The 14,159-nt window shown below is 41.3% G+C and overlaps 1 protein-coding gene across 2 annotated transcripts in view; it reads right to left on the bottom strand.

The window, feature by feature from the left end:
• Positions 1 to 14,159, bottom strand: part of POLD1 (DNA polymerase delta 1, catalytic subunit) — a 120,567-nt gene that overhangs the window by 68,185 nt on the left and 38,223 nt on the right. For both annotated transcript variants that reach the window (XM_075840166.1, XM_075840167.1), the window contains exons 12-19: positions 12,885 to 12,995; positions 12,382 to 12,573; positions 11,489 to 11,577; positions 10,897 to 11,013; positions 9,797 to 9,910; positions 3,315 to 3,462; positions 279 to 374; positions 55 to 192 (exon numbers count right to left, since the gene is read on the bottom strand). In XM_075840166.1, coding sequence (XP_075696281.1) covers positions 55 to 192; positions 279 to 374; positions 3,315 to 3,462; positions 9,797 to 9,910; positions 10,897 to 11,013; positions 11,489 to 11,577; positions 12,382 to 12,573; positions 12,885 to 12,995 — 1,005 coding nt within the window. The remainder of the gene's footprint in view (positions 1 to 54; positions 193 to 278; positions 375 to 3,314; positions 3,463 to 9,796; positions 9,911 to 10,896; positions 11,014 to 11,488; positions 11,578 to 12,381; positions 12,574 to 12,884; positions 12,996 to 14,159) is intronic.

Here is a 14,159-nt window from a genome sequence, read left to right as displayed (position 1 = left end):
TATGATCCCACCAAGATGTGCGACACTAATGCAACAAGTACAAGGGATACAAACCTTTTCAAACTCCAATTTTATGGGAGGGGTGAAGTGACTGGACACCCACTCTGCTGCTTCTCTTCCCACCTCCATGGTTTCAGAAACCGTCTGAACTCCGAGTTTGCACATCACAGAGTCTGTGTCACCATAAATAACCTGCAGAGAACAACAGCTATCTATTATAATGGTGTCCCACTGCATCCCAGCACCTAGACATATCATATTAGATGCATAGCGCTTACCTTGGCGTCCGCCTTGTATCCATTGGCAAGAGTGTACTTAGATTCCACCAGTTGTTTGGTTTTCTCTATCATCTGTCTGCCAAAGCCTGTGACACTCTATAACAAGAAAAACAAAATCAGAGAATTATCTTTATTGTACATTACAAGTCATCAGCAGCATTAAAGGGATTGTCCGGTTACAGCAAACTATAGGGGTTGTCCCACAAAACACATGTATCCCCTATCCACAGGCCATAAGGAGACACAAGCCGGACACAGACACTGGAAGTCCCATGCTTCTCATGGAGCACTTCGGGGGGACTTCCGGTCCCCTGTTCTTATCGCTGGGGTCCCAGCGGTCGTACCCCCTGCAATCACACATGTATCCACTATCCTGTGGATAAGGGATACATGTGTTTTGTGGGACAACCCCTTTAATGTATTTTTTTGTACAATTAAAATGTATATAATTTTACAACATACTTTCTATATTAATTCCTCACGGTTTTCAAAATCTCTGCTTGCTGTCATTTAGTATACAGTTACTGTATGTGTATCAGAGCGGTGTCTTTTAAAGATCCCAGCACACGTGTGTCTATCACATGACCACGGACAGAATGTTCCTACTGAACAAGCAGAGATCACGAAAACCAATAAGAATTTACCCCTTCCCACCGTAGCCATTTTTCGGATTTTCGTTCAGACTTTTACAAATGTGGCGATACCAGTTATGTTAATTAAAAAAAAACAAAATTACATTGTTTTTAAAGGGAAAATGGGAAAAAGATTGTTTTTTTTACATATACATATATATATATATATATATATATATGTAAAAAACACTTTATTCAACGGTTTGTAATTTCTAATTTTTTCTCTAGTTTTTTTGAACCAGCGATCATTAGATAGCTTACATGATACACTGTAATACTAATGTATTGCAGTATATTGTGTTTCTGACAGGCATCTATTAGGTAAGGTGTACAAAGATGGCAGACATGAGAGCCTTCATTAGGCCCGCATGCTATATATATATATATATATATGGTCTAGGTGGCATTAGTGTCGCAGTGTGCTGTCGCCATTCTTTTTCTGCTATATATATATATATATATATATATATATATACATACACACACACACACACACACACACACACACATGACACAACCACCTCCCTAGACGTCTCTACAAAGCAATGGTTTTCCTTTAGTGTTCCCCACATTTTGCAGAAATGGTCAAAATCTTGAGACAGCAGGAAACCACCAGCTCAAGATGAAAACCTCACTGTAATTCCATTTGTCGGCAGATTATTTTTGTGAATGTGGAATATAATCTTAACGTCATTTATGGAAACAAATAAATTTGCAGAAAAAAAAGGGGGAAAAAAAAAAAATCACATTGACAAAACCGACTGGCGGACAAAAGTAAAACAGCTTTTAGGCTGGATCACTTCTTATCTACTGGGAAGTGTAGAATTTAGTAAGACCTGTCCAGTTCCTGTTTTAACACACACACTGCTGTAAAGTCAATGTATAAGGCAGATAAACTGGCCTCAGCACAACCCCCACAGTGTGGAAAGACTTAATCTCCTCTGCCGCAACCTCTCCCTCCCTTTCCCCCGGAAGGATATTAGTTCAATGTCTGTTTTTTTCTTCTTCCAAGTTTTGTAACATTGGTTAGAGTCTCTCCACATATCAACTGTATGCTGGAACAAAACAGTACTTGGGGTGCTAAGAAACATGGCTGCCGTCAGTGCAGCTGTATGGATGTCGTTGAACATAGCAGACTTCATGCTGCTGTCCGAATAGGCCCATCTCCTAACCATGGTGGCAGGATTATAATAATGTATAGCATCGCTGCAGTAGAAAGCAGAGGGCAGCGTCCCATGTGTTAAAGGGGCTTCTCTGCCATAAGCATTGATGGCATATGGATTGGATAAATCTGATCAGTGGGGTCCATCTCTGCGATCCCCCCACTGGTGCCTGGACTGAAGAGGTTACAACTTTTTCCTTATGTTTTTTTTTTTTTTAAAGAGCGCTCCCGACCGAGCGCAGTGCCAGGAATTGCAACACAGCTCCATTAGGCCTCCTGCACTGAAATGCTACGATTACGCAATAAGATACGGACATGTGGCAGATTAAAAATCTGCATCGCAGGTCAATTTCCGCATGCGTTTACGGTGCATTTTTTTTGTGCAGCGGGTAAATGAAATCAGGAGTGTTGCGATTTTGTAAAAAAAAAAAAAAGCTCAAGGGGCCATTGTACTTCAGCGATCGCCGTGCACTCACAGATTATATTGATAATAAGTTTGCTTATGGCGATTACAGCAGGAGAGATTCCGCTACTGTTGCACAATCCAACCATGTCCACCTGTTAAACTACGGCTTTATGTCTCTCTTCCCTTTAATAACCACCAGGTTATTGTACTTTTACAAGTTTACTTTTATCCTTATTAAAACATCACTTTATCACGGAATTTGCATACTTGACTGGGACTTGTATATTTACAGGAAAAGTCTGCCATACTCAGGTCTATGAATACAACCATTGATAGCGATACAAAAAGGACATTGCCCGTGGACTGGGGAATGGAGGGAATTCCCAGAGGAGTAAACAGCGGAGATACCATCACTACTTGTTGCATTGCTGAAAACAGATGGAAGATGTATATGGCAAGATGGCAGTTAAAGGGGTTCTCCGAGACCAAGAAAAAAATCGTTAGTTGTGCCGAGCTCACTCTTTTGGATATAGTCTGTGTAGTAATACGGCCTATTACAGCAGATGTTCGTTTACTGCTACACAGACTTTGCTGTTTTTTGCAAGATGAACGTTGTTAATATAATAGGGAGAAACGTGAAGAAGTTACCCATAGCAACCAAACTTCTTTTATTTTCCAAAGGGCCCTTAAAAAAAAAAAAAATGAGAGCTGGAATCTGATTGGTTGCTATGGGTAACCGCTCCAATTTACACTAACTTCGATGAATCTCCTCCAGAGTGCTTTGTCGCGTACCGCATTCTTTCCTCCACTGTATGGGTTTTAGCACCCTGACCTACCTGTGAAATCTCGAGACAGGGTAGTTTTCCAACTTGTGCTCCAGTGAACCCATAGACAGAGTTGGCGCTAACTTTTAGCGCCAGCTGACGACCATCCAAGACCTTCTGCTTAAAGGGATCAGTCTCATTCTTCAGCTCTGCTTTTGCCCTGAAAGAAAAAAAAAAACAAAAAAACATAGCTTAGATGAAAATAATGGAGGCTCTACGTTGGAAAGTCAAGATCGGCAATGCATTGTTAAAACTGAAACGTGCGTCTGATCAAAGAACTGTTTGCTAACAAATTTTGTATGTCCTGTCCCCGTATGACAGTCATCTGTACGCTCACTATTACCCATCATCTACCAGTAACATGATAGTCACAGCAGGCTTCATTGGAATGAATATAGAATTCTTTCATACTAGTGTAAAGACACTGGATGCATCTCCAACCTCTGCCAACACTAGGGGTTGAAATATTACGCTGGCCATAGACATAACAATCATTCACCCAAGGAAGGACATAATGCTGCTGACTATAGGAGCAAAATGAGCCACTCCATGAGCCACATTGACTCCATTGATATCCAAAGAAAAAGTTAGAGGCCACCTGCTCCCTTAGTCTTGTCCACCCCAGAATTAAAGAGGACCTGTCAATTCTCCTGACCGGTCTGTTTTAGCAAGTTGTAGGCCCCATAAAATAACAATTCTGGAGCACTTTTTTTTTAGAACTCTGCATTGTGTCCTCCCTCTATTATTCCTCCTGGAAATGGATAGTTATATTGACAAGTTGGTGTTAACCATACCCCATGTCAATGGGATGTGTCCCTATATAGTTTAAGGGCAAGGCCACACGGAGCAGCACTGAACTCGGCCACCATGCGGCCGACAACCGCGCCAGCACCATGTTCGGCGGCAGCTGTTAAATAGCCTGTGAACGGCCGCGGGTTGTTGGATGTAAAACGGTCCTTTACCTGCAAAGTCGTGCGGCTATTAATACAACGTTTATGAACGCACGATTTTGCTGGTAAAGGGACGTTTTACTTTCAATAATGCTGGCCGAACATGGTGCCGGCTGGGTCAGTGCTGCTCCGTGTGGCCTTACGCGGACGCTCTCCAATCAGTGCGGACATTCTCAGACTGTGTAGGGACACACCCTATTGGCAAGGGGAATAGTAACACCCAGTTGTCAATCTATTCACACAGTTCCAGGAGGAAGAACGGAGACGACAATGCAGAACTCTAAGAAAATATGAAAAAGATGCTCAGCATTGTAATTTCACGAGGAATGCAAATGTTTATTAAAATGGTCATGTCAGGAGAGCAGACAGGTCCTCATCAATGACAACGTATATCTATTACTGTACATGATCTAAAATAAACTTTTATAATTAAAGGCTATAGACACCGTCGCAGACATTTCTTTAAAAAAATATTGCAATGTACGTATTTTATTTAAAAACACATTTGCAATTAGTTTTGATTAAAAATGTAGCAGCGTTCGTCTTCTGCAGCTTGTATGTCACACAATTTCTGCTCTCCTGAATGCTATTCTATGAGGACATCTTATTTGATTTATGATTTTGTTGTAAAGATGTCAGCTTAGAATCAGCTCTGCTGGACATGGCATTTCGGTTCGGTTATTACATGCAGCCCTGCCTCTGCCGTCAGTAACTGAATGCTATCCAATTAGAATCGCTGATATGTGATTAACATACCAGCGATTTTGATTGGATAGCATACAGTTCCTGACGTTTGGGAAAGCCAATGGCAGATCAGGCTCAATGTGACGGCATTGACGTTGCTCCTCCAGAACGCCGAAGGTCTGGCTGCCTGGAGTGCAGGGATTATGAGTTACAGCACGTTCAGGCTGGCTGCTGAGGCACAAGCAGACCCACCAAATCAGTCGGTGGGCCCTGCCTGAGGCAAGACTGGTCCCCCACAAGCAGAGCATGGCATAGTGCCGTCGCTGCACTATTTACAGCTAGTCCACTTTGTTTTGGTCAGCTGTCGCCACTCATCCCCACGGACAGTCCCCAAACAAAAAGCATGGGGACAGTCCGGGGAGGGGTGAGCAGCGACCGCAGAAGAGAGGAGGCTGACGGAACAAAGCAGAAAGTATGGGGAGTGTCCGGGGGGGTGAGCGGCGACAGCAGCAGAGAGGCAGCTGTTGGAGCAGAGCAGAAAGTATGGGGACCGTACAGAGGGGGGGGGGGGGGGGTGAGCGGCGACCGCATCAGTTAGGAAGCTGATGGAACTAAGCACAAAGTATGGGGACCGTCCGGGGGGGGTGAACGGCGACCGCAGCAGAGGCAGCTGACATTGCGCACCGAGTGCGGCCTGACCACCACTGGCGACATACAGTATGTGAAACAGGCCTGTGATTCCTCTCTTATAAATTGCTACTCTTTAATGTTTGTGTACTTTTTTTTATGCTGAAAAGAGGCTGGGTAGAAGGAACTCAAAGACTAAGAACACACTAGTCAGGAAGATCCTGACTTTGAGATGCCTCAGCCAACTGTTAGTGGAATAGTATACTACTGTATATAATATATACCCCCTGAGCCTGCCTGCTGTATAACATATATGCTGTATGTATACCCCCTGGCTCTAAACCTTCTGTATACTAGTAGTATACAGCAGACTCAGGGGTATATTATATACTAGTAGTATACAGCAGACTCAGGGGTATATTATATACTAGTAGTATACAGCAGACTCAGGGGTATATTATATACTAGTAGTATACAGCAGACTCAGGGGTATATTATATACTAGTAGTATACAGCAGACTCCGGGGTATATTATATACTAGTAGTATACAGCAGACTCCGGGGTATATTATATACTAGTAGTATACAGCAGACTCCGGGGTATATTATATACTAGTAGTATACAGCAGACTCCGGGGTATATTATATACTAGTAGTATACAGCAGACTCAGGGGTATATTATATACTAGTAGTATACAGCAGACTCCGGGGTATATTATATACTAGTAGTATACAGCAGACTCAGGGGTATATTATATACTAGTAGTATACAGCAGACTCCGGGGTATATTATATACTAGTAGTATACAGCAGACTCCGGGGTATATTATATACTAGTAGTATACAGCAGACTCCGGGGTATATTATATACTAGTAGTATACAGCAGACTCAGGGGTATATTATATACTAGTAGTATACAGCAGGCTCAAATATTAATTCAATGGCGTAGCATGCAAATAGGGGGCTTGGCATGCAAAAAGGGGTGTGGCCTAAATAATCGTAATCGAGGTTACATGTTGAATTAATCGTGATTTTGATTTAGTTCATAATTGCCCGGCCCTAATAGAATTCCTCATAAGAACTAGATCAAGAAAGATAGTTTTTGAAATTTTTGCGTTCACGTAACTCAAAATAGAAGGTATCGCCTGGAGAAGAACGCTTAAAAAAATATTTGTATTTTTATTAAAATCTTTAAAATGGGCTACTCAAGCCAATAATTTCTATAGATACCAGGCTAACCAGATAGGTTAGACTAGATAAGGGTGCCAATATATTGATTTCAATTATTATAGAGCTACTCCAAATACCCAGTTAAAACATATAAATTCTGTCCCTACCTGGACTAAATAGCAAAGTGTGCACTCACACCGAGTAAAGATCTGATCCCTAGCAGCGGAGTGTGTGTGAACACTCAGTAGTAAAACCGCAGCACCTGCGACACCGTGTGCATTCACACTGAAATGAGCCACAGCACCTACATTTCTTATGTATTAACACCCATGACAAACAGTGCAGCACCTCAAGCAGTATTCTGCATTCACACTAGACAAATAAAATATATTAAGTGTGCATTCACACTAGTCAGCAATATCTAAAAAAAACACAGAGTACTTTGTTGTTGAGATGAGCATCAGCACATGCAGGTAGTGGCATTCACACTCCTCAGTAGCAGCGTAACACCTATAGTGATAGCGGCATTCACACCTGGTAAATATTGTCCGCCTGATAACCAGAGTGTGCATTCACACTGAACAAAGATTAAACGCCTAACGCGTTTCCACGTCCTTATTTTATAGAGACCGTTTCATCAGAGGCATGTATATCATGTATATTGAGACAGGGCAGATTAGCACATCAGTTTTTTTTGTGCCGTATTGTCTTTACGCCCTGTGTCTGCTAGAGCTTTTCTCCTAACAGCACGGTTCTGGTATCTGACCGCAGAGCTGCAACAGAAAGCTAACTATTTAACCCGTTAGTGACCGGCCCATAGTCATATTAGTATCGATCTCACCCGTTTAACCCTTCAGATGCGGCGCTCAATAGCGTGCACCGCATCTGAGTGGTTTTGGAGAGAGGGAGGGAGCTCCCTCTCATCCAACTGACACCCGTCGATAAGATCACCGAGTGTCTGTGTCTCCGATGGCAGCCGGGGGGGGCCTAATAAAGGCCCCTAGGTCTGCCTGGAGCGAATGCCTGCTAGATCATGCCGGAGGCATGACCTAGCAGATGCCTGTCCGTTTTACACAGACAGGCAGTAATACACTGCACTACAGGAGTATAAATGCGATCGGATAATCGCATAGTGAAGTCCCCTAGTGGGACTAGTAAAACGGTTTAAAAAAAAAAAAAATGAAAAACCCACTTTTCCCCTTACAAACTGCTTTATTATTTACAAACAAAATAAAGTAAAAAAGTTACGCATATTTGGTATCGACACGTCCGTAACGACCCCGACTATAAAGTTATTACATAAGTTAACCCGCACGGTGAAAGGCGTAAAAAATTAAATAAATAAAACCTGCAAAAATTGCTGTTTTCTTTAAATCCAGCCTTTAAACAAATGTGATAAAAAGTGATCAAGAAGTCGTATCTACTCCAAAATGGTACCGATAAAAACTAAAAGTCGTCCCGCAAAAAAAAAGCCCTCATACAATGGCATCGGCAAAAAAATAAAACCGTTACGGCTCTTCAAATATGGAGACACAAAAACAAATAATTTTGAAAAAAAAAGTGTTTTCACTGTGTAAAAGTAGTAAAACATACAAAATCTATACAAATTTGGTATCGTTGCAATCACAGCAACCCACTGAATAGTTAGTGTTATTTATACCACACGGTGAACGGCGTAAATTTAGAACGCAAAAAAGTGTTGCGAAATTGCTGTTTTTTTTCTATTCCCTCCAAAAAAAAGTTAATAAAAGTTAATCAATAAATTCTATGTACCCCAAAATGGGGCTATTAAAAATTACAACTTGTCCTGCAAAAAACAAGACCTTATACAGCTATGTCGACGCAAAAATAAAAAGGTTATAGCTCTTAGAATGAGACAATGGAAAAATTTAAAAAATTGCTTGGTCATTAAGGGGTTAAGCTTTTAGCCCTGCCCTTTGGGAGGCTGGACGATTACCTCAAACACCCAATCAGAGCGTGCCACGTCATCGACGCCCCGCCCATTCACGAGCTCATCCAAATCACTTATTTAAACGACACTTACGGTCATATAGCTATGGGAATTACCAAGCGGCTATAATTCCTAATAATGGTCGTATATGTAGGAGAAGCAATTTGTAGTGATATCGATGAGCGGTCATTAAGAGACAATTGATTCTTTATAAGCCAGTAAGATGTATAGATAATACAAATAAAGAATCGCCACCGATCCATATACATAAACTACCATCTCCAAATGTCAGCTCCACCTTATAAGAAACAAGTATAGGAGATGTCATCATTGAGGCCTCCAGGTTTAACAGTCTGCAACAGAAATATCCACCTCGCTTCCCGCTGGAGTAAATGTTTATCCCAGTTACCCCCTCTAGGATGGGGACGTACCCATTCAATCCCCTGGAATCTCAAATGGTCAGAGTTGCCCGGATGACATTCCCAAATATGGCGTGCGATCGGAGTATCAGCTCGTTTAGCCGTGTCATTGATGTGATCTCTGATACGTCTGCGAAAGTCGCAAATGGTTTTACCCACATATTGGACACCGCAGCTGCATGTCATCAAATATATGACACCTTGGGTCTTACAATTGATGAAGTTCACACACACTGTGCTGCTAGGGATCAGATCTTTACTCGGTGTGAATGCACACTGTGTCGCAGGTGCTGCGGTTTTACTACTGAGTGTTCACACACACTCCGCTGCTAGGGATCAGATCTTTACTCGGTGTGAGTGCACACTTTGCTATTTAGTCCAGGTAGGGACAGAATTTATATGTTTTAACTGGATATTTGGAGTAGCTCTATAATAATTTAAATCAATATATTGGCACCCTTATCTAGTCTTACCTATCTGGTTAGCCTGGTATCTATAGAAATTATTGGCTTGAGTAGCCCATTTTAAAGATTTAATAAAAATATTTTTTAACCGTTCTTGTGCAGGCGATACCTTTTAATTCCTCATAAGAGGTTGAAAAGCTTTCCTAAGGAAACATTGAGCAAAATGTAATTTAACACAAGGCATCTAAAAATGATATTGTTAATGAGACAGAACCAAGTTTACTCACTTCTTTCGGGCAGATAAGAGGTTTTCTAAAATCTCAGGCAGCAACCCTTTCCTTAGATTGGACTTGACAAAACAATCACCTGTTGGAGTCTTGATAAAGTCTTCAGGGTTGAGCCTGCAGAAAGAGAAGAAAAAAAAGCCTTGAACATGCGATACCAGGATGGCAGTCACTATCATCCCACAAGATCAGCACTGTCTGATCCTGCCAATCATATGATGACTGCAGCAGGAGAGGAGTGTGCTGATCTTGTGGGGAGCAGTGACTAGACCACTCAGAGAAGTTGGTTTGATTTTTCTATGAAGTATCATTATATGATGAGGTGAATAGAAGCAAGAAGTCAGTCAGATACCTTAAAAACGTGAGTGGCTTTATTTGACATGTTGAATGCGAGCAGGGGAGACGTGATGGTTTACCATATGCCATGACACTTTTCCAGGCAAATAAAGTCACCCTCGCTAACATTGTTGCATAACGATGACTGCCCACTGCCCCTACAAAATCTACACACTCCGCTTTGGCTGCTCTCAGCATTATATTGATGTACACATTCTCTAAATTTATTTAAGTATAGCACATGAAAACTAAAAAGGCATAAAGAACAAACTCAGACTTCCCAAATGCTCCTCCAATGTCTCCATCTAAAATTAGGTTTTATTAAAGCAGTTTTCCAGGTTGGGGGCTGTTTTTAATACATGACCTATCCAAAAGGATAGGTCATCAGTATAGGATCGGTGGGGGTCCGAAACTCAGACTTCGCACCGATCAACTGACCCGGCTGCCTCCGGGCGCCGGAAGCTATGCAGGGTCATTGCCGGAAGCAGTGAATAGCAGCAAGAGCTGCCATACAGTGGTCAGAGCCTTCTAAATTCCGGCACCGCCCACTGCATAACACCCGGAACAGCTGATCAGTGCGGGGGGGGGGGCTGTCGGACCCCTATTGACCATATACTGATGACCTATCTAATGGATAAGGTCATCGGTATAAAAAAAAACAGCCCCCAACCTGGACAACTTCTTCAAAAGGTGAAATTTGGGATTACTTTCTATAAATGGTCTTGGGAATACTGGGCCAGAAATAGTATCCAGAATAAAATACTCACCCATATTTTTCAATGGATCCAGATTGCAGTAGGGTAGTATAGCAGAGATTGTGAGCCATCATGATAGATGGATACAGCGATGAAAAATCTAGAGTGGCAATAGGCACATCATAATACCTAAAATAAACGTGACAGGGCAATAAATGACGCGGGATAGTAAAATCATGAGAATATTTGTGTAGTGATATTAAAAGTCTCCATCTTCTAAAAATATCAGGGATTAGATCATATCCTTATTTTCAACAACTAACACACATATCTCCCATACAATTATTATTATTGCAAACGATAGGGTTTGTCAGGGATTAGAAAAACGGTCTGCTTTCTTTCCACTAGAAATAGCATCACACTTGTCCTCAGGCTGTGCCTGGTAGTGCAGTTCAGCCCCATTCAGGTAAATGGAGTGGATCTGCAACACCCAACAGAACCCATGAACAAGAGTGATGGTTATTAATAATAATAAAAAATAAAAAGTTTTCTTTTTTTTTCCCTAAGCTCATACGACCCCTTTAATGTTTATCCATGTTCTGCTATCAACTGCTGAATTCTTAATGGTGAAGTGTTTAGGTGAATAACATAGGCGTTTATTTACCCTTTAACGGGTTCAATAACGGTGGCACCAGTGTAGTCCTCGCCACCCTCTGATTTCACCACTGGCATTACAAGATCTTGCTTCATGGCCTAATATAATAAAAGAACAAAAAACAGCTTTAAAAGTAAAAAATGATATGCAAAATATACAAAATGAGATTGCAAGAATGTGATATTATATAAAGGAAATAATATACAGAGCATCGTCTTATTTTTATGTTAAAGGAGTATTTCAGTCAGAGCAAGTAAAAGACGGCCACATTTACTAAGTGGGCTACTCATTGTTCCCCACAAGACCTGCTGCAGTCATCATACGATTGGCTACATACTGTCCACCAATCAGCAAGTCACGTGACATGCCATCACGTGGCCCTGACTGGAATAAGTAAGGCTGAAATGTGACTGATTACCTCATAGTAACAGATATTCTGATACATTTCCCAGTATCTGATTAATATTTGTCGTTAGACATTAAACATATTTGTTGCCTAAATCTGAATATCTTGCGGAAAAAACAAAAAGGAGATTGTCAGGTAGGAAGGCATTTTGTTATCCTAGAGGCTTGTTTGCATCTGCAAATCTATATTCACCTTAAAGTTATCAGTCACAATACATACATGAACGACATTGGTCATTGGACGTCGGTACTCAGAATCTAGTAATGCCAAGTAGCCACGTCACGAACAGTCACGTGGTTATTTTTGCATGAAAAGGCACCATTCCCATTTAACTTAGCGGTTAGAACGAGACATTTACAAGCGGATTTGACAGATTAGCCAATAATATTATACAGTGAAATTATTTTATTCCGGCATCCGATAATCCACAATTACTGATCAGAAGGAATGTTAAACTAATGCATTAAAATCCCTGTGACATGAAGTTTGCAGATACCTGTCTGAGAAGCTGCGATACGACCTTGATTTGCTGTCCACGGGATAATAGGTAATTGAGAGGCACACCGGTCACACGAGCCATCTCCATATAATTAATAACACACATGAGCTTCTCCAAGAGGCGCAGCGGTAAGTAGGCGTCCTTCAAGCAGTACACAGCAAGTCGCCTGCGGGTCTGCTCATTTCCATTCTGCCAAAAACCATAAAAGCAAAGTCCATGATCATTTTTTTTATATGACAAGTATGGCTTCAAATTTGGTTATAACGCAGCAACATGGGGAGGGTCTCACAGCATTAAACAGTATAATGATCAGAGGCATAGAGTTACATGATAAAATTCAGGTTGTCTGTAGCCACCACAAGGGAGATCTCAGGAGCTTACTGCTCATGGTTAAAATATGTAATAAACTCCATAGAAACTGGGAAGTATAGGAACAGCCAGTAAGGAGACTGGCCTATGTTGTAGGTTTCTGGGATCTAAAGCGGACAATGAAGCTATACCTGCAGATCAGTAATGATGGAATGTTGTACGTCCTCCTTCTGTTCTTGTAAGAAGTGATAACTGACCGCATTCAAGGTGTAGGAGCGAAGCTTGTAATCTCTCAGAAGAACCTGCAATAAAAGAATTCCTTTATTTATTTTTTTATAGATAAAGTTTAAAAGGGTAACTAAACGTTCAATAAACTTCTTACACGTCAAAGTGACAGGTCAGAAGTTTTGATTGGTGGGGGTCCGAGCACCGAGACCCCCTCCAATCGCTAAAACGAAGCGGCAGAAGTGCTTGTGTGAGCTCTGAGCCGCTTCGTTTCAGTTTTCTCCGGAAAGCCCATGTAGCGGAGTACGGGCTCAGACTTTCTATTGTGCTCGTACTCTGATACATTAATTTCCGGAAAAAGCATCGTTTCTTGCCGCGTCGTTTTAGCGATTGGTGGGGTCTCAGTGCTCGGACCCCCACCAATCAAAACTTCTGACATGTCACTATGACATGTCAGAAGTTTGTTGAAAATTTAGTTACCCTTTAATGTGTATATACACTGCATAACTTTACTTGTAGGGCCCGTGTGACTTCTATAGCCCCCTACTCATTCTATTAATCTAAAGAAACATAGTAAAGTCCACAGGTCAACAGTAATGGAGGCTGATAATATTTTCCTTCTATGACTGCAAGCAGAAACCTAAGAAAAATAAGCAACAAAGTATATGGCTTCAGGCTTGTGCCCCTGATCTTTTGTGAAGAGGACTGAGAAGACCACAGAGACTGGTATAATGGGGTCTAGTCTGGCCTAATACTTTAATGTAATGACAGTCTCAACTTTTAAATGGAGCTGGTAAATGTTTTTGCTTGGAGGGGGGGGGGGTGGTTCTGGCAAATTAACCCCTTAGTGACCAGCCCATTTTAGGCCTTAATGACCAAGCTATTTTATTCGTTTTTCTATAGTCGCATTCAAAGAGCTATAACTTTTTTATTTTTTCGTCTACATAGCTGTATGAGGACTTGTTTTTTGCGGGATTAGTTGTGCTTTTTAATGGCACCATTTTTGGGTACATATCATTTTTATATTAACTTTTATTAACCTTTTTGGGGGGGGGGATTATAAAAAAAACCTCAAATTCCGCCATTGTTCTATGCGTTTTTAAATTGACGCCGTTCACTGTGCGACGTAATTAACATGTTACCTTTATTCTATGGGTCGGTACGATTACGGCGATACCACATATGTAGAGGTTTTTTATGTTTTACGACTTTTGCACAATAAAAACACTTTTGAACTAAAA

This window comes from Rhinoderma darwinii, chromosome 10, assembly GCF_050947455.1.
Source record: "Rhinoderma darwinii isolate aRhiDar2 chromosome 10, aRhiDar2.hap1, whole genome shotgun sequence".
Classification (NCBI taxonomy): Eukaryota; Metazoa; Chordata; class Amphibia; order Anura; family Rhinodermatidae; genus Rhinoderma; species Rhinoderma darwinii.
Note: the sequence above shows the minus strand (reverse complement) of the source record. Positions and strands in the feature narration are given on the sequence as shown.